The following is a 25,075-nucleotide window of genomic DNA, read 5'->3' on the forward strand; positions in this document are numbered from 1 at the left end:
AGTTTATCATGCCAAGAAATGCCCGCAGCTTCCTTAGTGTCTCAGGGACCTGTACTTTCAGGACAGCCTCATTCCTTTCAGTAGTCATTTTTTTCTCCTCTAGATAGAAGGAGACCTAAATATTTCACTTGTAATTGACAAGGCTGAAGTTTTCCTTTCGACACTTTTAAACCTAATGAGTGTAAAAAACACAGTACAACTTCAGTGTCCTTTAAGGAAGACTGGTTAGAAGGATATCATCGACATACTGAAGGAGTTTAGTTCCTGGAGACGAGGGTGGCACATTTTTCAAACTTTCCTGTAATACCTGGGAGAAAATACTGGGTGAATGAATGAACCCTTGGGGGAGTCTAGCCCAGGTGTACCGGGCACAGTCAAATGTAAATGAGAAAAGCATTTGACTTTCTTCTGAGAGGGGAACAGAGAAAAAGGCACTGCAGAGGTCGATTACTGTGAAATCGTTAGCTCCAGGGGGTATTTGTCCCAGGATGGTTGAAGGGTCAGGGACAATGGCAACACTGGCACAGACTAATCTGTTGATGGCTCGCAAATCTTGTACTAGCCTGTACTTTCCTGATTCCTTCTTGACGGGCAGGATGGGAGTATTGAAAGGTACAGGCTGGGCTGGAGCAATCTGTCAGAGGACCCCTTGTTTAATCAGATCTTAAATAACTGGCCAAATTCCTTCTTTGGCTTCTGCCTTTAAATCAAACTGAGCTTCATCTATTTTTTCTGTTTTACTGTGGAGGGGAATGTGTATAGGATCAACTTGTAAAGTGCCTACATCATTGTTTCCTGAGGAGGTATTTTTGCAATCATTTCCTGCACATCTTTAGTCCATTGTTTTTCTACCTGTGAAGTAAGATTTTCTGCTACTTCTACGTTCCCTTCCTCTATTTTCTGTAGCAAGCACTGCAATTCTGGGGCGGCTCTTTGGAGAGCTGTATGTGTACTCCTTCTGGGGTGCATCCTAATTTACAATGTAAATCCTGTCCTAACAGGTTAACGGGGATCGTAGGGGATACTAAGAAGGTGGGCTGTAGTTGTTTAGCCCAAAGTTAACTTTCAAGGGTTTAGTAGATGCCAAATTTTGGGGAGTATTTCCTACCCCAACTACAGTCATCTCCTTGCCTGAGAGGGGTAGTTGGAAGTTTGTGTGGGATTGCAGTGTGGAGTAAGTGGCTCCGGTATCTAGGAGACCGGGTACTCTCGTAGTTTCTACTTGAATTTCTACCATAGGTTCAGTCTGGGGGTTTGAGGATACTGGAAGGAGGGAGGCTAATTGCTATTTACCCTTTCGATCAGCTGGGAGGAAAGGAGCTGCCCTGGGGTTCCACTCAGACCACTCTCCGGTGTTTCTGCCCTTTCCATCTTCTGGCATTTCCCACGGGCAGTCCCGTTTTAAATGTCCCGGCTGGTGACACCTATAACACACAATCCCACTCCTCTCATTTTGACCCACTCCTCCTCTTCCACCTCCCCATTCTCTATAGGGAGTAAACCCTCTGCTTCTTCTCCTAAAGGTGCCCTGCGTCCCCTGGAAACCTTGTAACTGCAAAGTCAGAAGCTTAGTTTGCTGAGATTTTACAATCCTTTGCTCATTTTCCCATAACCATGTCAGCCACTACTGCTGGGTCCTTGGATCTCCAATGAATGTCGGCAATATTAAGTTTGTCCCTTAACTTGCTAGGTATCTCATGGCTTAGAATACGGCTGTTAGCATTGGTCCGCCGTCCCGTTCGGGGTGTATCGTCCCACTATGAGCATTAAAGATTGGTGTTAGTTTCCTTAGCTAACCTAAAGGGGAATCCTCTCCCATTCTTACTCCTCTTGTTTTGTTCCAGTCTGCCCTTGGGGGAAACACTGTTTGCATGCAGCTTCGTAGCCTCCCATAAATTCCCCGCGTGATCTGACGACCTGGAAGCTGCTCTTCCGCTTTGATCATTCTTGCAGGGAGCGCTATATATTCTAATGCCTTTCGCTTGTGAATATGCAAAAGATGTTTAATGTCAGAGTATGTGGGGGTGTAAGCATCCAAGATAAGTCCCATCTCAGTGTCCCATTTTTTTGGATAGAGGCGAGGATCGGGGGAATTCCTTTACATTGGTTACTAATTCCTTTTTTGTCCATGGAACTGGGACCGCCTGGGTGCCACCAGAACCATCTGGGACTACCCTCATGGGATACATTCCCTCTGCCCTGTCCGGTCCTGGGCTTCCCTCAGCCTTCCTGACCCGAGGACCATCTTCCCTTCTTCCGTTGAGGGGGTTTCTGAACTGCAGCTTTCGACACTTGAAGTGGGGCTGCCAGTCCTCCCAACACCCCCCTCCTCTCCCCTATGGTGTGAAGTAGAATATAAATTAGCTTGCTAGGCAGGGTCATCTAGGATTTCTTGCAGCATTATAGGAGCCGAGGGCTGAACCCTGCCATACCCAGGCGGTCCCTGCTGTTCTAATTTTAATCCTTTGACTTGTTGGGCCACTTCCTCGCACTGCTGTTTTTTCTTTTCTAGTTTTCCATGAAGGGAAGCTGTGACAGAATATAACTTTCTCTTATCTGCTTCGGCGAACCAGTCTACCATAGCAAAGATTGTAAGGGAACCTTTTTTTATTTAAAACCAGAAATTCTTTTAACTGCCATAATTTTTCTAAATTAAAGGTACCTTCAGCTGGAAATGATGCCATTCAAACATCTATCGGACTGATTCTGGTCCATAATTTGTCCACATATAATGGGCGGGAGGTTTTAATGGTGGTTCTGGTATTTCCTTGCTGGGTAAATCTCCCATTTTTTTTTCAAAAAGTCCTTTGTCTGATTGCAGACTCTCTCCTTATACTCAAGCTTTCTGAAGAAATCTGGTATCCCCTTGTCTATTCTAGCGTTTACTTTTTATTTTGTACTTTTATTGTCTTTTTGACCCCCTTTTTCTTTTCTTTTTTTTTTATATCATAAGCAGGGGTGCACTTCCCATACTTACCCTAGCCTTTTCCTAGGCTCTATTCCCAGGGAATTTGTCTCCCTGTATCCCAGCCCTAGACTTTCACAGAGAATTTGCATCCCTGATTTTGGTCCGTCTAGACTGTGCCAGCCTATTTACCTTAGGCTGTATATCCAGGGATTTCATCTCCCTGTATTTCACCGGGCCGGGTATTTTTCCCGGGAGTCTAACTTCCTAAATTCCTTTTCCTGGAGCCTTGCGCCCTGTATTAAGCTGCCGGCTATGTCAGGTACCTTGTAATTCTGAATGCTTTGTAATTCATAGGAACACACAAGTCTCTTTACAATAATGCAAAAACAATGAGCAAGCACATTTCCCTTAAAGGTCTCAATGTTAGTGCAATACAAATGGGACAGCACAAAAAAACAAAGAAAAAAATTAAAAATACCTTCAGGGATCCTGAGTCCTGTATTCCATTCGAATCGAGAAAAGGGCTTTTCGGGCTGTGCTGTCCTGCTTCAGGTCAGCAGGTGTCCTCTATCCGGCTGTCCTGCTTCAGGCCAGGCCAGCACCCCCTTCTTTGATTCCCGAAACATAAGAACATAAGAAATTGCCATGCCGGGTCAGCATCCTGTTTCCAACAGAGGCCAAACCAGGCCACAAGAACCTGGCAATTACCCAAACACTAAGAAAATCCCATGCTACTGATGCAATTAATAGCAGTGGCTATTACCTAAGTAAACTTGATTAATAGTCGTTAATAGATTTCTCCTCCAAGAACTTATCCAAACCTTTTTTAAACCCAGCTACACTAACTGCACTAACCACATCCTCTGGCAACAAATTCCAGAGCTTTATTGTGCGTTGAGTGAAAAAGAATTCTCTCCAATTAGTCTTAAATGTGCTACTTGCTAACTTCATGGAATGCCCCCTAGTCCTTCTATTATTCGAAAGTGAAAATAACCGAGTCACATCTACTCGTTCAAGACCTCTCATGATCTTAAAGACCTCTATCATATCCCCACTCAGCCGTCTCTTCTCCAAGCTGAACAGCCCTAACCTTTTCAGCCTTTCTTCATAGGGAAGCTGTTCCATCCCCTTTATCATTTTGGTTGCCCTTCTCTGTACCTTCTCCATCGCAACTATATCTTTTTTGAGATGCGACGACCAGAATTGTACACAGTATTCAAGGTGTGGTCTCACCATGGAGCAAAAGAGACCACATATCTGATACACTTGCCACCCTACATTGGCTACCCATAGAACAAAGAATTCAATTCAAAGCACTGTGCCTAATACACAAACTCATCCACGATGAAAAAGCAGAGTGGCTAAACACCGCACTTAAAGTACACGTCCCACACAGAAATTTAAGGTCAGCAAACAGAGCACTCCTACCGATTCCATCTGTAAAAACAGCAAGACTTACCCAGGTGAGGGAACGTGCTTTATCTCTAGCCGGTCCCACATTATGGAACTCCATGCCCCTTGACCTCAGACTTCAGAGCAATCATAAATTTTTCAAAACACAACTCAAAACTTGGCTCTTCAAAAAAGCCTTCAAAAAGGAGAACGACACAGGCAGCTAAAGAGAACAATTTAAGGTTAAGCGGCTCAAAGCACCCAGCGCCTTAATTCCAGCGCTCAATGGAATCAGTTTCAACTTATTTTTAACTGTAGTCAACCAGTAAGATGAATCTCTATTAAACACCCAACCACAATCAATGTCACTTGATATAAACTCTCATATGTTACCGATTTCTAACGGCACCACCCATGTAATTTATGAACTATATTTTACTTTGTTATAGGTGCCCATCTGTAAACCGTTATGATGGTGAATTACTTAATGACGGTATATAAAAACTCTTAATAAATAAATAAATAAATAAATAAATAAATAAATATAGAGGCAATATGACATTTTCCGTTCTATTAACCATTCCCTTCTTAATAATTCCTAACATTCTATTTGCTTTTTTTACTGCTGCAGCACACTGAGCCGACGATTTTAAAGTATTATCCACTATGATGCCTAGATCTTTTTCCTGGGTGGTAGCTCCTAATATGGAACCTAACATCGTGTAACTACAGCAAGGGTTATTTTTCCCTATATGCAACACCTTGCACTTGACCACATTAAATTTCATCTGCCATTTGGATACCCAATCTTCAAGTCTTGCAAGGTCCTCCTGTAATGTATCACAGTCTGCAACTATATCTTTTTTGAGATGCGGTGACCAGAATTGTACACAGTATTCAAGGTGTGGTCTCACCATGGAGCGATATAGAGGCATTATGACACAAGGGAAATAGAGAAAATAGAGACAGTGCGTTTCTCATGAACAAAAGCCTTTATTCTTATGCGCATAAGTGTTGCAGCAATGAAGACACATCAGGCAGGATTCGTGGTGAAGCGTGCCCTCGGGAAGATGATCTCTCTCCAACATCCCCCAGGCCCCCTTTTTATTATACATCATTTATAGCATAGCATGTGCCATAACATCATTGGCTCTTGCAAATACACGCATCATATCATTGGCTGTTTCAGCATCATACCATAAATGTCCTTCCTGGCCTTTTGCTGACTACGCTAAGCTGGCAGGCAGGGAGGGGAAAGGTCATAAACTGGACATTGAGACAGTTGAAAATATGTTAACCTAGCTGACTATGTGTGACAGCCACATAAGAGGAAGTAGCCCAGGAGCAGTTTCCTGGGCTGCTATCGCTTGTACTATCTTTGTGTATGACTCATGCAGGCAGCTGGGTGCAGGCAGACAGACATCCTGTCTTTAACCGCAATGGGGGCTGTTTACAAGCTTAGAGTTCACGGCAGTTGGATCTTGCTGTGCCCTGCATGTTAGAGGTGGGGAAGTGAAAGGGCTGAGTGAGTAGGACTTGCTGGCCCACTGTAATTCCCTACATCTCCCCTTTTTCTGTTTTATTTAATATCCTTGTGTCCATACGGAACCTGCTGTGCTCCATACAGAACCTGCTGTGCTTTGCGTATAGGCTGGAGATAGGGAAGGGGAGATGTGGAGAGAAGAGCTGAGTCGGCGTGGTGTGCCAGCTGCCGCAGGGCTCTTGATTCCCCACATCACCTAGAGCTTATGCAGCGTGGTGTGCCAACTACTGCAGGGCTCATGATTCCCCATTAAGCAGCATACAAGACATCTTTGTGTCCAGGTGGAAAGCGAGGTTTCAGCATGGACACGAGATTGGGTATGCACTGAATGCAGCAGCATAAGCAAACAAGTAAGACAATTACAAGTATTAAAATAGGAATGATTCGTTTGAGACCACCGATATCAGGAAGCCAGGACCATAACCAGTCCCAGGGAGATACCGGTGTTCTACCTGAGAGCGGTGCTTCCGCAATCATGGTCTCCATCTGCTCTATGGTATGTGTGAGATTTGCTTTATAATTTGATATATATACACAGCAATGAGATCCAATTAAGGCACAGACCCCACCCTTCGAAGCTAAGACTGTATCCAAGGCATAGCGGTTCTGTAATGCTACCTCTCTAATCTGGGAAACTTCTGTCGTGAGCAGTTTTAATGCACGGACTGTCTGATTAAATAGGGCAGTCGTCCAGTTAGCAAGGATGTGTAAGTCTCTGTAATTCATAGCTGTTCCCATTGAGGGAAACAGGCTTCTAACTACCTGAGTTTCTGTATTCTTATCTATGGGACTCTTGATCACCTCCCTTTTGTTACGGAGCCTTGCTTTAGGTAAATTGTTGACTGCATAGTATGAGGGAACGATGTAGCCTAGAGTGCATCTGCCTCTCCATCTGGGGGGAATGTGCATATATGCTCTACGCCCACATAACATCCAAATGTTCCCTATCTGGTTAGTGGACCATTCACGGGGCTGTTTGACTTGTTGAACCATTGCGGATACATATTCACACAAGCTAAATTGCCCATCTGAGAATTTTTCTCCTCTTTCACACCTTTCTGTTTCTCCCACTGAACATCCTAAGATCAGCCAATTGCACATATAGTGGGTAAAGCTATGCAAGTATTCTGTGATATTTTGTGAGAATTCTGGGTGTGCTGTTACATTAGAGTATGATCTGATCATGACTTCTTTTAATACAATGGTTCGGCTACAATATGGATATTTTCCCACCTGAAGCCCCTCCCCATCCCCGGGATCATACTCCCAACAAAGAGCGGCAGTCTCTTGAATACGGCTACCGATGGGTATTATGGTATTGTCAATTGTAGAGTTAAGGGGATACCTTCCTCTCGGCCAAGGGTATGTAGCCCATCCTGTAAGATTAAGTGGCACGGCATGCATCATTAGTCCTCCGCGGGTATGGGTTGGCATGTGTGTGCAGATCCAACAGTCTGTTCGATTCAACAGGCGTGAAAAGTTATATAATGTTTTCCCACTTTATTATTAAAAACAATGAAGAAACAACTTAACTGTCATATCAAGATGTATCAGAAATAAAATTAGATCAAAGATCAAAAATCAAAAAGGTGTGTGAGAAATGTTTGAAAAATGTTATAATAAGCTGCAAAGTGTTCATCTTCACATCTCTCATGGCAGGAAGGCTGTCAATCTGGAAAATATTAAAAGCAGGCACACAGCAAAAAATTATTAAGGTAATGATTAAAGTGAAATTTTTACTTATTAACCTTGGAGAATCAATTCTATTATACAATTTAATAAAATCAATTTGGATTTGCAAGAAAAGGCTTGGGAGGGATTGCTTTAGATGTAGCAACCTCTATCAGTAAAAAAAAAATAAAGGTTCAGAATTCTGAATAAAAATTTAGAAAAAGAAAATAAAACTGAAGTTTCCTTAAGACAGGAGGGCCGTAGACCTGAAAAATAAAAACTAGTATACAAAGAATTATTAAAATAATAATATAGTACAACTGTTAGAATAGCATAGCGCCTCCTAGTGGATGTACTATCATCACTGTATAGATGTCAACCTGGAATAAATTCAATCAATAAGATTCTGAGCTGAAGTGTAATGTGCAATACTAAATAATTAGAATAATTAGAACTGAAACATCAAACAGTTATTATCAAATAAGTAGAACTTAAATATGCTCCGTTTAAACAAATGTAACTTTTTTTTTCTTTTTTCCGTTCGCCGCACAGCACTGACAAAAGTACTTCCATAAAAGCAGTGCTTTGTCTGCTACACGCTAAAGCAACTGTTACTTCCCATTTTTTTTTCTTTTTGCTAAGATTCAGTTCAATTAACTATTTGGTGAAAGTGTCCTTTCAGATTCTAAATTTTAACACTAGTAAATGTCCTTGTCAGTAACCTCAGTTCAGTATTAACGAAGTTTGAAAGTATTAAAAGATGCAAATTATGTGCACTGGCAATGCAAACAATAGTTATAAAGATAAGGCTCAGAGTAACGAGGTCACTTTAAATGTGGTCCAATTTAACTTTGTCAAAGGGGATCATTTCACATGAAATTTACACAGTGTCCTGTCCAAATTTCAGTACAGTTGCAACGGAAAGCTCTGCATACACTGAATCTTTTTCTGATGTGTGAGGGGCCGCTGCCACTTCCTGTGGGGAAATGCGCTCTAAGTATGCAGGCTTCCTGTAACGGAATATCAAAGCCCAAGATAAACATACCTTCCAGGTTTGCTTTGTCTGCTCAATTACTTGGTGTATTCTAGTTTGCAATAGAGCATTGTACAGTCTCATTAGATCATTTCTTTCACGTTGGAACTGTTTTTGTTTGTAACGTCGCTGCGATATCAGGAGTGCGGCTGCCTGGCCCAAGGTCATATATGCTAATTTCTTTGAAGACCTGGGGGCATAAGAACATAAGAACATAAGAACATGCCATACTGGGTCAGACCAAGGGTCCATCAAGCCCAGCATCCTGTTTCCAACAGTGGCCAATCCAGGCCATAAGAACCTGGCAAGTACCCAAAAACTAAGTCTATTCCATGTAACCATTGCTAATGGCAGTGGCTATTCTCATACAGGTCGATACAGTAAGGCCGCGGTAGAAACAGTGCGGCAGTGTCAGGCGCACCCTTCCTCCCCGCACGCACAGTCCTCTAGACCTAGCGCCTGATACTCTCTTCTAATCGCATGCAAATGCATGCCGAGGCTGTGAAGCGTTAGGGAAGGGTTATGCCCGCGCAACCCATTTTACTGTATAGGCGCTTAATACAGCGCCTATACAGTAACCTGGGTGCGCTGGTACCTGTCATTTCAAATGTCATTTCAAATGACATTTGAAATGACAGGCACCGGGAGGCGGGAGGCGGCGAAGCGACTTACTTCCTGCCTTTGGTTTTTTTGCTTTGCCGCTGTGTCTCACCTCCTCCCGGAGCAGGGCACTAAAGCAGTCTTGCTCCGGGAGGAGGTGAGACACAGCGGCAAGCAAAATAAAACCAAAGGAAAAAAAAACACTTTTCTGAGCCATCAGCAGCGGCGGCGGGATCCGGGGGGGGGGGGGGGGGTACGTGTTCGATCGGGCGAATAGGCAGGTAGGCGACAGCGGCGGCGGCGCAGCAAAAAAACCCAAAGCGACAAAAGTAACTTACTTTTCCGTGGCAGCGGGGCAGCGGCAGCGGGATCGGGGGGGGGGGGGGGTAGGCGGCGTGTTCGATCTGAGCCATCAGTAGCTCCCCCGACGAAGATGGCCGCCTGCACGGGGGAAAGCGTGCAATTGGCCGCTGAAGACGTGACGTCACGACGTTTGGCGTCACGGGGTGTGACGTCATGTCCTCAGCGGCCAATTGCACGCTTTCTCCCGTGCAGGCGGCCATCTTTTTGTCTTTGTCGGGGGAGCTACTGATGGCTACTGATGGCTCAGAAAAGTTTTTTTTTCCCACCTACCCGCCCGCCCGATCGAACACGCCGCCTACCCCCCCCCCACCCCCCGATCCCGCTGCCGCTGCCACTGCCCCGGAAAAGTAAGTTACTTTTGTCGCTTTGGTTTTTTTTGCTGCGCCGCCGCCCCTGTCGCCTACCTGCCTACTCGCCCGATCGAACACGTACCCCCCCCCCCCCGATCCCGCCGCCGCTGCTGATGGCTCAGAAAAGTTTTTTTTTTCACCTACCCGCCCGCCCGATCGAACACGCCGCCGCTACTGATGGCTCACGCCGCCGCTGTCGCCTACCTGCCTACTCGCCCGATCGAACACGTTACAGTGCAGATAAGTGTGGGATTGGGGAGAGGTCCCCCAGAAAATTAAAGAACCCCCCCAGTGTTTAAAAAATTATAACAGTTCTTAATAAAAGTAAAACCTCTCTTTTCCCGTTCCCTTTCCTGTGCGATTTTGGCACTACACTACACTAACACCTACTAGGGGGAGGCGGTAAACTAACACGTTAAGGCCGCGGCAAAACAGCAGGTTACTGAGGAGATAGTATCAGCGCCCGTTACAGTATCGGAGGGGAATAGCTAATTCCTTCATTATACAGCTTTTTCGTTCATTTACATGCTGGGTGCGGAAAGGGTTATGTGTCTATTTTAGGAAGCGCTAAGGACGCGTGAAACTGGAGACTGTATCGCTGGATGGCCTTACTCGTCTGTATTGTGCGCTCCCAGCACGTTACAGACGGGGAATCTTTAACTGAACGTTACTGTATCGACCTGTAAGTTATTCTCTAGTTACTGCTTATGGCACTCCGGGCGGTGTTCAGTTCAATTGTAGTCAGGGATCCCTCTAGCAAACCTCGGGTGTAAGAGGAATGGAACTCTGTCTCCTTGATGCTTGTGCGGCGTTCCCTTAAATTAGTATAAGGTAGTGCTGACCACTGATACTGAATCTCACCCTGAGCATTAGGCACCTCCGTGATGGGAAATGCTTGAATCCCTTCCAATAATTCCTCCCCTGTGAGATTTCCATTCTCCTGTTCTAGGTGAAACCCCATGCTGACCGCAGCACATAAATTGTTACAGGGAGCGGCGGTTTGAGATGGTAATTTACCTAGACAAATTGGTGATGCAGAATCAACGACTGTCACAGGCAATGGCAGCTGGGGGTACAGGGAGCTGGTGGTTGGTGGGGGAAGGGCTTGCGGGTAAGGTGGAGGGAGGCTAGCTTCTGTGATTTCAGTGTCTTTAGTTTCCTGAGGTTTTTCCTCTGAGGTGGACGCAGAGGAAGCCATGGGAGCCGTGGTTGGGGACGGTGCCTTGTGAGTGTGTGTCCCCAGATGTTCTATAGCTTCTGTGCATTTTTGCCAGAGCAACAATTACCTTATAGGAGCATGCGGAGACGTATGAAGGGTGTTGCCTATCTTAATCCAATCTTGAACATCCAAAGTTCCAGCCTCAGGATACCAGGGACAAAGACAAGCTATTTTTCCTAGCAATTTTTCTACGTCCCCTAGTTTGACTTGTGCTATTTCCCCTTTGGTGACGAAATAATGATTCTTCATTATTTTTTTCAGTTCTTTTGCATGAAACGTCTGCTGAACTGAAAGTTCACCTCCCATACTCACAAATGTTGGGAACAGACTCGCTGAATAAATACTTACGCTTGCGGGAGCAGGTCTGCTGTTTACGGTGCGCACCTAGGCTTTTTCCAGCCGGATGAGCAGGGAGCTATCACGTCTCGGATCACATCAGGCAGGATTCGTGGTGAAGCGTGCCCTCGGGAAGATGATCTCTCTCCAACATCCCCCGGGGCCCCTTTTTATTATACATCATTCATAGCATAGCATGTGCCATAACATCATTGGCTCTTGCAAATACATGCATCATATCATTGGCTGTTACAGCGTCATACCATAAATGTCCTTCCTGGCCTTTTGCTGACTACGCTAAGCTATACAATAACCAACCTCGTTTCCTTTAATATATAATTCTACAACCTCCAAAACAATTCAGGAAACCTCTGAATTTCGTGGTTTTTGTGCGGTTACCATCTGTGGTCCAGCCCTTTTTTTTGGCTGGTCCTTTGGATGGCTCCCGTGATTTATTCTTGAATTTTATTAATAGACAAAAGATTTTTTTGAAATTTCTTCTTCTTGTTTTTTAATTTTTAACTAGTCGTTTGTGCATTAGTTCCCCGGTGTGCGGTGCGGTCCCGCGTTAATTTTGCATTAACCAATTCACTTATCTTAGAGTGGTTGAACCACTCTAAGATAGTTAAAAATTAAAAAACAAGAAGAAGAAATTTCAAAAAAATATTTTGTCTATTAATAAAATTCAAGAATAAAACACGGGAGCCATCCAAAGGGCCAGCCAAAAAAAAGGGCTGGACCACAGATGGTAACCGCACAAAAACCACGAAATTCAGAGGTTTCCTGAATTGTTTTGGAGGTTGTAGGACTACGCTAAGCTGGCAGGCAGGGAGGGGAAAGGTCATAAACTGGACATTGAGACAGTTGAAAATATGTTAACCTAGCTGACTAAGTGTGACAGCCACATAAGAGGAAGAAGCCCAGGAGCAGTTTCCTGGGCTGCTATCGCTTGTACTATCTTTGTGTATGACTCATGCAGGCAGCTGGGTGCAGGCAGACAGACATCCTGTCTTTAACCGCAATGGGGGCTGTTTACAAGCTTAGAGTTCACGGCAGTTGGACCTTGCTGTGCCCTGCATGTTAGAGGTGGGGAAGTGAAAGGGCTGAGTGAGTAGGACTGTAATTCCCTACACATAAGGAAGTCAGCTCCTAAGTTTGAGAGACAGACTTGATTAGATATTCAATTGGGTAGCCTTAAATATAGTTTTGTCCTAGTAATTAAAACAACACTCCTTCGCTTTAAGGTCATAAGGTGAAAAGAAACATTTGCTTACATCTGACATTCCAAAGAGTCCTGGGAAACTAACTAACCTTTCAGACATGCATTTTTTATGATTCTTCATTTTGGGCCTAAGACTACAAAGAGATACACTATTTCTTCTGTTATCTAAACATGAGAAAGTTTGAAAGAAGGCCTCAAAAATTCAAGCAGTGCCTCCTGGAGTTCCACTAAACAGATGCCAACGATAAATTTTATTATCACAATAGTCAATGTTTTTCAAGTGAACATAAAACTAGATGCAATAACCAATAAAATCATTATAAACATGTACAGTAAAATCTAAAAATGTACTTCAAACCGCTGGGAGTGGCAGACTCTCTAGAACCATCACGTGTATGAAAATATGCAACTAGTGTTTTAGGCTTTATAATTGAAAGAAAACAAGAATTATTTACAATACAAATTACAATATCTTTCACTGTCAGCTTGTGGAATCTCATGGCTTAGAGCCTCTGCTACATATACAGATCACTATTTTTATGGTCATTGTGATTTTGAGTCATTTTGAGCCAGTTATTAAGTCCTGCATGCAGGATTTCCTGTACATTAGCATGTACTGTACTATTTAATAAACTCCATTTATTGTAACGCCTAATGTTCTGATACTCCGTTTATTGTAACGCCTCACCGCGATAGTTTTGTTTTATGTAAACCGACCTGATTTGATATTTGTATCGAGAATGTCGGTATATAAAAATGCTAAATAAATAAATAAATAAATTTACTGTTTTGTGCTGACAGCCAGTGTCAGCTTGTGGTATCTCATGGCTTAGAACGTCTGCTACGTATACAGATCACTTTTTTTTTATTGTCATTGTGTTTTTGAGCCACTTATCAAGTATCACATGCAGGTTTTCATGCATGTGCGCTTGTACTGTACTGTGCTGTGCTGACATCCAGTCTCAGCTTGTGGTATCTCATGGCTTAAATTCTCTGCCAAGATATACAGATTACATTTTAATGATTGTCATTTTGGTTTGGAACCTGGGTTCGATGGACCTTTGGCCTCACCCAGCATGGCAGATCTTATGTTCTTATGCAGGTACTTGTGACCTGGATTGGTCACTGTCAGAGACAGGAACCTGGGTTCGATGGACCTTTGGCCTCACGCAGCATGGCAGATCTTATGTTCTCATGAGTGACCTGGAGAGTAAAGATGAAGCAGTGGATCTCAAGTTCTGAGGGGAATCCTTATTAGCTAGAAAGAACCTTTCCAGCTTCCCCAGGGACAGGCCCCGAAGTCCGGGAAGGAATGGAAGAGACCCTAGGGACAGATAATGGGGACACAGGCTCCCTAATTTACTGCTTTTAAGGTGCATTATGGGTGCTACAAGACAGAGGTGTACAAAGTGCCTCATTGTTCCTGATGGACTCCTTCCTCAGTAACGTTTTATGTTGGAAACCAGTTCAGAGTTCAGACCCGTGATTGGAATTCAGAACCTTACACATTGGTCAGCACCGTGTGCTCTGAAGGTCAATCCTTACCCACAATGGAGAGCCAATATTGGGGCTTTGGGACTGGCCATCCTTGGCATCCCTGGGAGGTTAGAGAGGGGATGGAGATGCAAGGGGGAGCAGGACAAGCACAGAGGGAGGGGGAGACCTCCTCCCACTGCAATTTGCATCCACCCTCCCTTGATCTTGGAATCTCTCCCCCAGAAACAGGAACCTCCCTTCCTACCTCACTCTCCCTTTCCACTCCTTCTCCTCCTCAGTCCAAGAATTTCCCTCCTCATTTTCACCCTTCTTCAATTCCCCCCATCTCTTAGCCTTCTCTGTCCTCTCTCTCTCCTGCCCACATTCCTGGTTCTCTTCCCTCTCCTCAGTCTCTGGTTCTCCTCCCCCCTATCCATCCCCATGATCATCTCCCTGTAGGATCCCCTGCTCTCACCCAATAAAAACAAAACAAATGATACAGATGCCAGTGAGGAAAATAAAACCTGGAACTGTTTGTCAGTGCGCTTCAGATATTTCTAATTATTGTTGCAGAATAGAAACTGATCTGCAGCAGGGAAATGAGGCTGTGCCTCAGGCCATCTCCTCCGTGTTGTCTGACCTTCTAGGGTGGGGGGCGATAGCACGAACTCTGCCTGGAATGGCAAAATCCTAAATCTACAGGGGGCAGGCAGGAAGCGGAGAGTCGTACGTGGACCGGGCATGAGACTGGCTCTGGTCTGCAATCTGAAGGGGCCAGGAGAAATGTCAGGGGGGTGGGGATGAGCTGAGTGTGGGGAGAAGAAAGATTTCCCAAGCAGAAAATCACAGGTTCATAGATACAAAAGGAATAAAGCAGTTCCCTGACTTGCTGCTCCTGTCTCCCACTCCCCCCTCTGCAGCTGTTTCTCTCCCCGGATCCACCTTAAGGAGTGAGCATCCCCCCTCCCTCCTGCCTGAGCTCTGCGCATGCTCCGGCTCCTGCTTTCTTTCTTTGCCTGCAGAGAGCAGGAAAGGCTCAGAGTAAAAGCAGAAACTTTCTGCCTCCCCAGGACCGGAAATCCCTGCAGAGGGGGAGAGCAGGGGCTTTATCTGAGCCCCCAGGAATCAGCCCTGCCCCCTCTGAGCAGGAACAGCCTGAATCCCTCCCAGCACCTGCAGGACTGAGAGGGAAAAGAGGAGGGCAATGTGTGCCCCCAAGGTGGGTTACTCAGATCAGAGCGTTATAGTAGGGGTTAGGAAGCACTGGGGGGTGTTGCTAAGGGTGTGCATGCAATAGATGGGGGTTATGACTCACAAAGAACAACGTATTCAGTTAATTCAGTAATGGTTTGTGTTCTGCGTGCAGGGTCAGAGTTACAGTCAGTTAATTCAGTAGGTTATGTACATCCAGCAAGCATGGGGACCGGTTAGGTCTGATTTAGAGCATTGCTGGTGTGTATGCCCTGGCGTGTGTGGACACGTGTGGGGTTTATGTTTGATGGGGGTGATGCACCACTCTCAGGGTGTTGGCCCGCTGCATGAACTCTCTTGCTTTTAGTTGGCGTCAGAAATGCATGCAGCCAGCGATTCCTTGCAGGTAGCGGGTGGGATTTGGGTTTCATGGTTCTGGTGCTGCTCCTGCGAAGGTTCTGGTTATTTTTGTGCTCTGAGAGTGTTAGGGTGAGGAGCAGTTGTTTTTGGCATGAGAGGGGATTTATTGTGTGGGTGATTGTTCTTTTACCTTCTCAGGTACGTGGGGGTCAGCGTTCTCCTCCTGACCCTGAAGGAGAGGCTCAGAAGCTGGAATCTGATGCCTAGGGAGCTGAAGACCTGTTCCCCTTTCCTGCCTCTTGTGATAGTTCTGGCGGGCCCCGTTTTGGACTGTCTTCAGTTTATCTTTTTAGGAAGGCCACTGCAGAGGGCCATGCAATAGTCTGGGTGTATGAGTGCCGCTGCCTGCAGGTCCGGTTTGAGGTCGCCTGGTTGTAGAGAGGGGCACAGTTGTTTCACCCTGCGGAGTCAGTGTTGCTATTTGGCTTTCCCATGGTCGGCGTGGAGTCTGGCCTGGCTCTTAGGCTCTTTACCCCGTGATAACGCCTGGGATGAGTGGGGTGAGGGGTGTTATCAAGTCTCGCTGAGTTGCTGACCCCGGTAGGATTTCCATTCTGTCCCTGTTTCTAAGATGGAGATGGAGACTTTGAGTCCGTGTCAGCTTGTGATGGCCGTGAGGAGCGTGAGATTATATATTGAAGAGGATGAGTGAGAGCGGAGAACCTTGGGGTTTGCTCCATTTCAGGGGCCGAGCTCTTGAGGTATTTGTGCTCTGGGTTATTACTTGGGCTCTGCCAGAACTGGCCCAGCTCTTCTGCTAACCAAGCCAAGGAGGGGAGGGAGTGACAGCCTTCAAGCCCGGGACTCCGGGATTCAGGAGAGGGAAGGAGAGAGGGCACTGAGGGATGAAGCTGTGCGAGGGGAGGGATAGTGGGGATGAGGAGATGAGGTCAGGATGTCCTTGGGGAGGGAGGAGGAGGAGGCAGTGCAATGGCCACCAACATTACCTCAAGAAATACCCATGAAACGCAGGTATGGATAGAGTCCCCCCACCCCCGTCAACCTCTGGATGGGACTCCCTGTCTTTGCTCTTCAACATCTGGGGGTCCTGCTCTGGCCGTTGTACTCTAAGCCCCAGTCCCCAAGCTCCGGCCCTCCATCCAGCCTTCCAGATTTCCAGTGTTTGTCTGGGGGTCAGGCAGGCTGTGCAACACAAGGAATATTTAAGGGCCGGATGTTAAAAACCATTTATACACTTAATATAGGGTTTTCCACCTGTAAATGTACTTGGCAAGTGGCTTTTAAAAATTGCTACTATATATGCCATTGCATTGTCCGTAGGATCTTCACCTGTAAGGGCACTTTATGCATATAAATGGCTTTTTAAAATACCTGAGGGTGTCCTGTTTGCTGTTCCAGGCATCGGTCACGTTCAGGGACGTTGCTGCTTATTTCTGGGAAGTGGAGTGGGACATTCTGGGAGAATGGCAGAAGGAGCTGTACAAGAAGGTCATCAAGGAGATTCATGGCGTCCTCATGTCACGGGGTAAGTCTGCCTTTTCTATCTACCTACCATCCCACTGCAGGATGGCTGCTGCCACTTTATCAGGGCTGGAATAATCCCAGGTGCCAGGTCCCTTGGGCACATATAATATACAGTCTGGCTTCTGATCTCATGCCAAGTCCAACAGGAGCTGCTGTGGTCCCCAGGGCCCAGTGAGAGACACCTCTGCTGCAGGCCCGGCACGAGATGCTGCTCTGTGCTGGAAGATAAATCTTTTATAGGTTAAAGTAGTCCAGCTGGAGTCTGTCTCTCCTTTCTCTACAACTAAGGCTGGCACAGAGGAACAGGAGGGAGGATTTACTCTTCTGATTCCAGCTTCTGTGCAAGGAGCTCATATGTTAGCTCTGCACTAGTGTAAGGATGCTATATGGGGTTCTCTGTGGAGACAGAACAGTTGGAGGTCATGAAGAAGCAGAAAGGTAATAGCAGCACAAGAAGATGGAACTGCTCAGACATCTGGAAATAGCCAAGGCTGTTAGGATTTTGAAATATGTCAAATGTTAAATTAAATTTTGCTCCTATCTTCTGGGCTCAGCTTACAAGAATGCGGTATTATTGGCATATGTGAGAGAAGATAATAGTACTAAACATATTATGCAAATATAGAAATTAACCCATTGGTGTGCAGGTCTGGAGGAGGTAATGTGTATGACCTATTGCCCAGCTTCAGCTGAGCGAGCTCCACCCTTACCTTACCATGCTGGCTGTTCTGCATTGCTCCGTAAGATATCTTACTAATAAAGATTTTCCTTGCTGACGATCAGTATTCAGAGTTTATTCTAGCACTTCCCCACTGTGGTAACCAGATGTCACAGATCAAATATCACCACGATATTGTTACATTGAAGACACCAATGCAATTGCATGAAATATACAAAATATTTAGATTTTATTTATTCATTGTTAATGGTTTTCTATTAAAATATATTTTGTAAATACAATACAAAATATATAATCATCCCCCAAAGCATGAGTGCTACCCAATCCACCCACCACCCCCCAACTAAAATTTTTCCTAATCCCAACTAGGAGTCTAGTTTTGTGCTAAGGAAAAGTTTCTTTTTATTTGAAGATATAATCTATCATCAGATTTAAAGGCATTCTGATGGGGGTCTTCTATGGCCCCTTCGGTTGCCCTTCTGTACATTGACCAATACAAACGTCAACATATTTATGGATCTGAGTTTTGGAAATATATAATCACTTGGAAAAGGTGAATCGATGATGCCCTGTGCATTGGGCTTGGTCCATTGGATTCATTACAAGAGTTTGTACAGTGGATTAATACTCTAGATCCAGATCTTCAGTTTAGCTAACCGTGCCATCAGGAACATAGAGCATTTTTGGATTTGCGGGTTTACGAAAGTCGGGATTCTTTGTGTGCTCCGATGTTTAGATCTCCTGCAAAGGTTTCAGATTGGAGGTTACGTGAGGTCTTGCATTAAGGACTGTATAAAAGGGACGTTTTACACAAATCTTGCTAATCTATTCATACTGTCCGTTAAGACGCAGGTTTCTAGTTTTGTTCGCGCTACTCCTTCAAGCAAAGTCCAGGCGATTGCTCGCCACCATTGGTCTGTTTGAAGCCATGAGCCTTATGTTTAAGGAATTACCGGTGTTTGCGATGAGAGGGAATCGTTTGTTGTGAGACCGTGTAACTTCTTCACATCTTCCAGTATCAGATTTAAGTACCATGGAGACAAACTGGACAAGTTCGGTGTGGGTCCCGTTCAGTATGCTCTTGTGTTTTGAACTCAATGCACTTTTTTTGTAGAATCTCAACGGCGAGAATGTGGACTTCCGGCAGGATAGGATTGTCGGTCATCCCAAGCGATGTATGTGATTTTTGTGCCTTTGCAGTAGTCGGGTATATATTGGGTCAGAACCAGGACTGTACTGGGAAGGAGGGGGCTCCGCTGGGAGGTCATTGGAGGTTAAAAGGAGCACAGGGTAAAAGAACGAAGGTTCTTTGTGATTTCTTGGGTGACTTTTAGGAGAGCTGGCAGCGTCTCTAAAGTATTGACACAGGAGGGACAGAGGTTCATCTCATGGGAACCAGTGGGCTCAAACCAAGACATCGAGCGGAGCATATTAAATATTGTCAATTATACTGTAAAATAATACATTTAAATGCATCTTATGTGAGTTTGGGCAATGATTACTGTATGGGGGTGACATTGTACTTTGGGCAGAGTGCATCGTGTGTTTAATAGCTTGGACTTATCCCCTGCAGAAGACTAACTGCAGTCATCAAAACTCGGGTCCTCGTTGAGATTAGTGACGTTTTCAGTGGGCGGTGTCTGTGTGTGTGGCTGGGGTAGCACTCGGGCTTGTGGGGATGTTTATATATCATAGATTGTATTAACAATGACTTTCTATTAAAATATGTTTTGTAAACAATGAAGAAAAGAAAATTCAAATATTCTATATATTTTTTGCAGCACCATTTTATAAATTTCACAGATCAAATATCCTCTCTCTCCCTCTCACTGGCATCTGGACAGGAAAACCCAAGTCCTGGGATACAAAGGTAACTCTTTCTCAGACACTCCTGCTATGAAGCTGGGCACCCCTTCTCCAGGAGGGCACAGGCTGGCAGAGAGCACTAGCACCTGCAATGCCTCCAGCTAGGAGGGTCAGGAACAGAAATGACTGCACCAGAAACCCTCGAGGTTTAATCTTAATCAAGTGCTAGCCTGCAAGTGTCTCTTCTCACCAAGCTCTGTCACACAAATACCCAAAGATGCGCAGACACACACACACAGAGACAGGCGCAGACACACACACACAGAGACAGACACAGACACACACACACAGACACACACAGACACACACACACACGGACACATACACAGACACACACACACACGGACACATGGACAGACACACACACGGACACACACACACACACGGACACATGGACACACACAGACAGACAGACACAGACACACACACACAGACACACACACACACACACACACGGACACATGGACACACACAGACAGACACACACACACACAGACACACACATATCCATCAGAACAGTGAACAGATAAAAGCTCCAAGGCCTGCCCAAGTACAATTTATAAGTCATTTTGCTATCTTTATTGGCAGGTTATTCAATTCTTAATCCCGATGTTGTATTCAAGATTAAGAAGGAAGATGAGAAATATTTCCCTCAGCACTGGGAGCTGGAGGGGAAAGAAACCATGAAGGACCCCAGCATCAGTAAGTAAATGTTCTGGATTTAAAGGGCTCTGCATTTTCAGATCACAGGAGATGGGGCATTAACATCAAACATTTGGAGACTTCAAATCCATTTCCTAATATAATATTAAAAAGACAACAAGGTGGAATAGGCAAAAAATGGACTTTATTGAATCTTGCTCGACTCTGGCCGAGTTTCGCTCTACGAGCTGCCTCAGGGGCTATTGCAAACAAATAAAAACAAATAAAAAGACACACAAACATAAATATTTGTAACAACGTAAAATGCAATATAAAACTTGTATAAATCATATTAAATAATATGAAATAAAAATAGAAAAATAGACATATTGCACTATAAATTGGAATTACATTGCTAACTTGTTTGTGTGTATAAAAATACATATGCACTGAAGGTAAATATATGAAGATAAAGGGCTATTATAATTTTGTAATACAAACTTGCTCCAAACTTTTGGGAATATTTATATTCAAACTGATTGTGTTAAATGAGTTACTTACTTTTTTAATTCTTAGCGAGTTTAAATGTCCTTTCTTAGGCTTGCCACTCTCCGTTTTTGTTACAAGGTTGAATTCAATCTGTAACAGTGCATTTGGATTTAATTTTAATTATTGTTGTTTTTTGGAATATCATTTAGAATTTATTTTAATGGCACTAGGCTTTTTTATTGCTTTTATGTAGTGGGTTTTAGACACGCTTGAAGAGCACTGTCATATATAACATATATAAGTCCAGCACTAGTGACATAGTTGATTAAAATCAGGCGTGCATGTTATCGCGAGCACTAGAATGCGCGGTGGTGTATAATTATGCCGCGAGGCGGCTAGTCTAAGTTTTACACAACATATGCTTTAGCGGAGAGTAGCTATATGCCGGTCTACTAAAGGTATAGTATATAAGACAAAGGGTCACTATTATTTTAAAATTATTTTAAAATACAATTGCCGGACATTCAAATTTTATTGTGCCAATGTGTCTCTTTTTTCTCAAATCCTCTGTGAGTTTAAATGTATTTTCTTAGGCTTGCCATTCTCCGGGTTTGATGGAAGGTTAAATTCAGTCCATAATAGTACGTTTGTACTCAACTATTATTTTATGGAATGTTATTTAGAATTTATATTAGTGACACTAGTTTTTTTGAGCAGTTTTCTTGAGCATTTTTATTATGTATTGATTTTAAGCAGTTGGTTGTAGACACGTCTGAAGTCACTGCCATACATAACGGGGCGGATTTTAAGAGCCCTGCTCGCCGGTGAGCCTATTTTACATAGGCCTACCGGCACGCGCAGAGCCCCGGGACTCGCGTAAGTCCCGGGGTTTTCTGAGGGGGGCGTGTCGGGGGCGGGCCCAAACCGCGCGGCGTTTTCGGGGCGTGTCGGGAGCGTTCCGGGGGCGGGCCCGGGGGCGTGGCTACGGCCCGGGGCGTTCCGGGGCGTGGCCGCGCCCTCCGGACCCGCCCCCAGGTCGCGTCCCGGCGTGCTAGCGGCCCGCTGGCACGCGGGGATTTACGTCTCTCTCCGGGAGGCGTAAATCCCCCGACAAAGGTAAGGGGGGGGTTTAGACAGGGCCGGGCGGATGGGTTAGGTAGGGGAAGGGAGGGGAAGGTGAGGGGAGGGCAAAAGAAAGTTCCCTCCGAGGCCGCTCCGAAATCGGAGCGGCCTCGGAGGGAATGGGGGTAGGCTGTGCGGCTCGGCGCGCACCGGCTATACGGAATTGATAGCCTTGCGCGCGCGCTGATCCAGGATTTTAGCGGATACGCGCGGCTATGCGCGTATCTACTAAAATCCCGCGTACTTTTGCTTGCGCCTGATGCGCCAGCAAAAGTACGCCAAATCGCGCGGTTTGAAAATCTACCCCAGCATGTATAACTTAAGCACTGACGATATAGTAAATCACAGATGCAAGGAAATATCAATTTATAATTAGATATAGGGTAATGTTTATTAAAAGAATTTTAAGTTATAAAAATTTTATTGCCCAAATGTTCTCTCTTTCCTTTGAAAGAATTACGATATCACTGTTCTCACAGTGGTCTGTGGTTGAAAGCATCTGTTTTTAGAACAGGTCTGATAGTCAGTTCGCTGATTAATGTTTCTCAGACTATGATACACACGATGTCCGCACTGATCTGAGCCAATTCAAGTGGTTCAAAAAGGTACTTACGATATATGAGTTATTTTAGAATCGTTTTCATTATATGAAGTTCAAATAGTGATTCATAAATAAATCCTGAAAATCATCCACACTATTTCATTTTATTTTAATTTATTTGATTTTGTTTATTTATTGTATTTATTTTATTATTTTCCTCTTATTTTTCATTTCATATTTTTCAGTTTTGGTTATCATATTCTGTTTTTTTGTTTTGTTTTTGTTTTTTGATTTCATTTTTTCATACACCCTGGTTTATTTTGTTTTATCATACATAGGTTATACACATAATATATTATTATTCCTTCATTGATGTTCCTTTACAAGGCTGTTTTTTAATTTTTAAATTCTGAAGTTCTTTATACCTACACATGTACTCCCTTTTATATTTATATATACCTCATGTATTTTCATATAGATATTGTATATAGTTATCTGATTTTGTTTGTCATTTTATTGTTTTGTTGCATTAATATCTGTACATTCAAATACACACTTGTCTTATGAAATATTTGCATATGTATTTTTATACACACAAACAAGTTAGCAATGTAATTCCAATTTATAGTGCAATATGTCTATTTTTCTATTTTTATTTCATATTATTTAATATGATTTATACAAGTTTTATATTGCATTTTACTTGTTGTTACAAATATTTATGTTTGTGTGTCTTTTTATTTGTTTTTATTTGTTTGCAATAGCCCCTGAGGCAGCTCATAGAGCGAAACTCGGCCAGAGTCGGGCAAGATTCAATAAAGTCCATTTTTTACCGATTCCACCTTGTTGTCTTTTTGCTGCTAACCATATTGGATCGGTTACCGGTTTGTTTTCTTGGACCATCCCTAATATAATATTAGCAGGTCCTGGGTGAATCCTCCTAGACACGTTTGTTTTCTCATCCCAGGCCTTCCGATTGTAACGTCTGTGTTCTCACTGAGTGTTAAACAAGAGGAAGATCTGCCCTTCCTGGATCCTCCTGAATCAGAGACTGAATGGATTCACCCTCCTGTAACAGGCAAGTACCACTCCCTGCCCTCGTCTTGTATTCTCCCCTCCTCTTCCCTCTGAATTTCCATACGACTGAGCTAACACACAAGCCTCTCCCTCGTTTCTTGTACCCGATGCTCCCCACCTGCCTTTACCACCGCCCTCTGTGTCCGTCCTAAATCTGTGTAAATTTGCTGATTGGTTGGATGCTGCTGCTGCCTCTGTCAGGAGGGGACTCCAGGCATCCACCACCCTGTCAGTAAAGAAATATTCTCTCACGTTTCCTCTGCTCATTCCTCCGTCATCTTCATATCCTGTCCTCTTCTCCAGGAGTCTCCTTTCCACCTTCCCTCGCTCTCCTGTCTAAGAATTCCTTGGCTTTGGTGCCTTCCAGTGACATCTCCCACCCTGCCTCATATAATTATAATGAAGCAGAGGAGCCAGGTAGAATTAGATTTCTGAAATCTGGCAGCTGGATGAAAAACATCTGGTTTTATCAAAAATACTCTTTGAGGTAGAAATGTTCAGCATGTTTTGGCAATAGCAGTAACCACACCAGATTATTTTGTAGATCCTGGGGAGTGAAGTCGCCCACCTCTGTGTTAAAATAATCAGGATACTGTTAGAATGGATTTCTGATGATGATCAGCACAGCAGCACCCTCCTTTCTTACCGCTGCACTGCTGGCAGTGTCTATGAACACAGCATAATCCTGAGCTCACTTGCACTGATAATACAGGCTCTGGGGTAACTTTTCTACATATTGTAACCATCTTTTCCCATAACAGGCTCCCTCAGTGTCACCCCTGACATTTTAATCCGATTTAAGCAAGAAGGACGTGGGACTGAGCCCCCGAGATCTGAGGACAGAGGGAACCTGAGCATCCCAGGCGCCTGTGAGGAGCTGCATGATGCAGGCGATGCAGCTTGGATTAAAGGTACTGCTGGGCTGATCCAAGCATTGCTGAGACACGAGGCCTCCTCTGGGCCAGACATGGCAAGGAGGCGGCATTAAATCATGTCCCTGACCTCTGACCTTTCTTGTGTGGAGAATTTGTTTGCTCTCTTTCCATTCCTTCTGCTTTTCTCTTTCATGTTCAGATTTCTCTTTCCCTGCTTCTCCCTCTCTCTCATCTTCCCCCACCATGTCCCTCCCCCCTCTCTTGTCCCATTTCTATCTCCCCTTCTCCTCTTTCCTGTCTTTTACTCTGCATTTCTCTCTTTTCTTGGGTCAGGGTCCAAGACTGATTAAAGGCTGAAGGTGTTTTCCCATTTCTCTAACAGGCAGCCGAGGTCACAGCCCTGACCCCACAGCAGAGATCCTGAAAATGGAGGATCCTCCTGTCAGCGACCAGCAGGAGGGAGGAGAGTAGGAGGCTGAGACCAAGAGCAGTGAGCAGAACATTAATTTATCATAAAATATGGACTATGGAGAATGTTAAACTTTACATGTAGAGGGGAATCTTATTACTGGCTC

The 25,075-nt window shown here is 44.4% G+C and overlaps 1 protein-coding gene across 4 annotated transcripts in view; it reads left to right on the forward strand.

The window, feature by feature from the left end:
* Positions 1-15,106: 15,106 nt before the first annotated feature.
* The window catches only part of LOC115080205 (oocyte zinc finger protein XlCOF6-like), a 256,083-nt gene continuing 246,114 nt past the window's right edge, over positions 15,107-25,075 (forward strand). For 2 of the 4 annotated variants that reach the window (XM_029584329.1, XM_029584332.1), the window contains exons 1-4: positions 15,107-15,332; positions 15,863-16,425; positions 17,084-17,210; positions 20,343-20,456. In XM_029584329.1, the coding sequence (XP_029440189.1) occupies positions 16,369-16,425; positions 17,084-17,210; positions 20,343-20,456 (298 nt within the window). In that variant the 5' untranslated portion in view covers positions 15,107-15,332; positions 15,863-16,368. Of the gene's footprint in view, positions 15,333-15,862; positions 16,426-17,083; positions 17,211-19,669; positions 19,759-20,342; positions 20,457-25,075 lie in introns of those variants that run through there. The other 2 variants (XM_029584331.1, XM_029584333.1) reach the window with 2 other exon arrangements.

Source organism: Rhinatrema bivittatum, chromosome 19, assembly GCF_901001135.1.
Source record: "Rhinatrema bivittatum chromosome 19, aRhiBiv1.1, whole genome shotgun sequence".
Classification (NCBI taxonomy): domain Eukaryota; kingdom Metazoa; phylum Chordata; class Amphibia; order Gymnophiona; family Rhinatrematidae; genus Rhinatrema; species Rhinatrema bivittatum.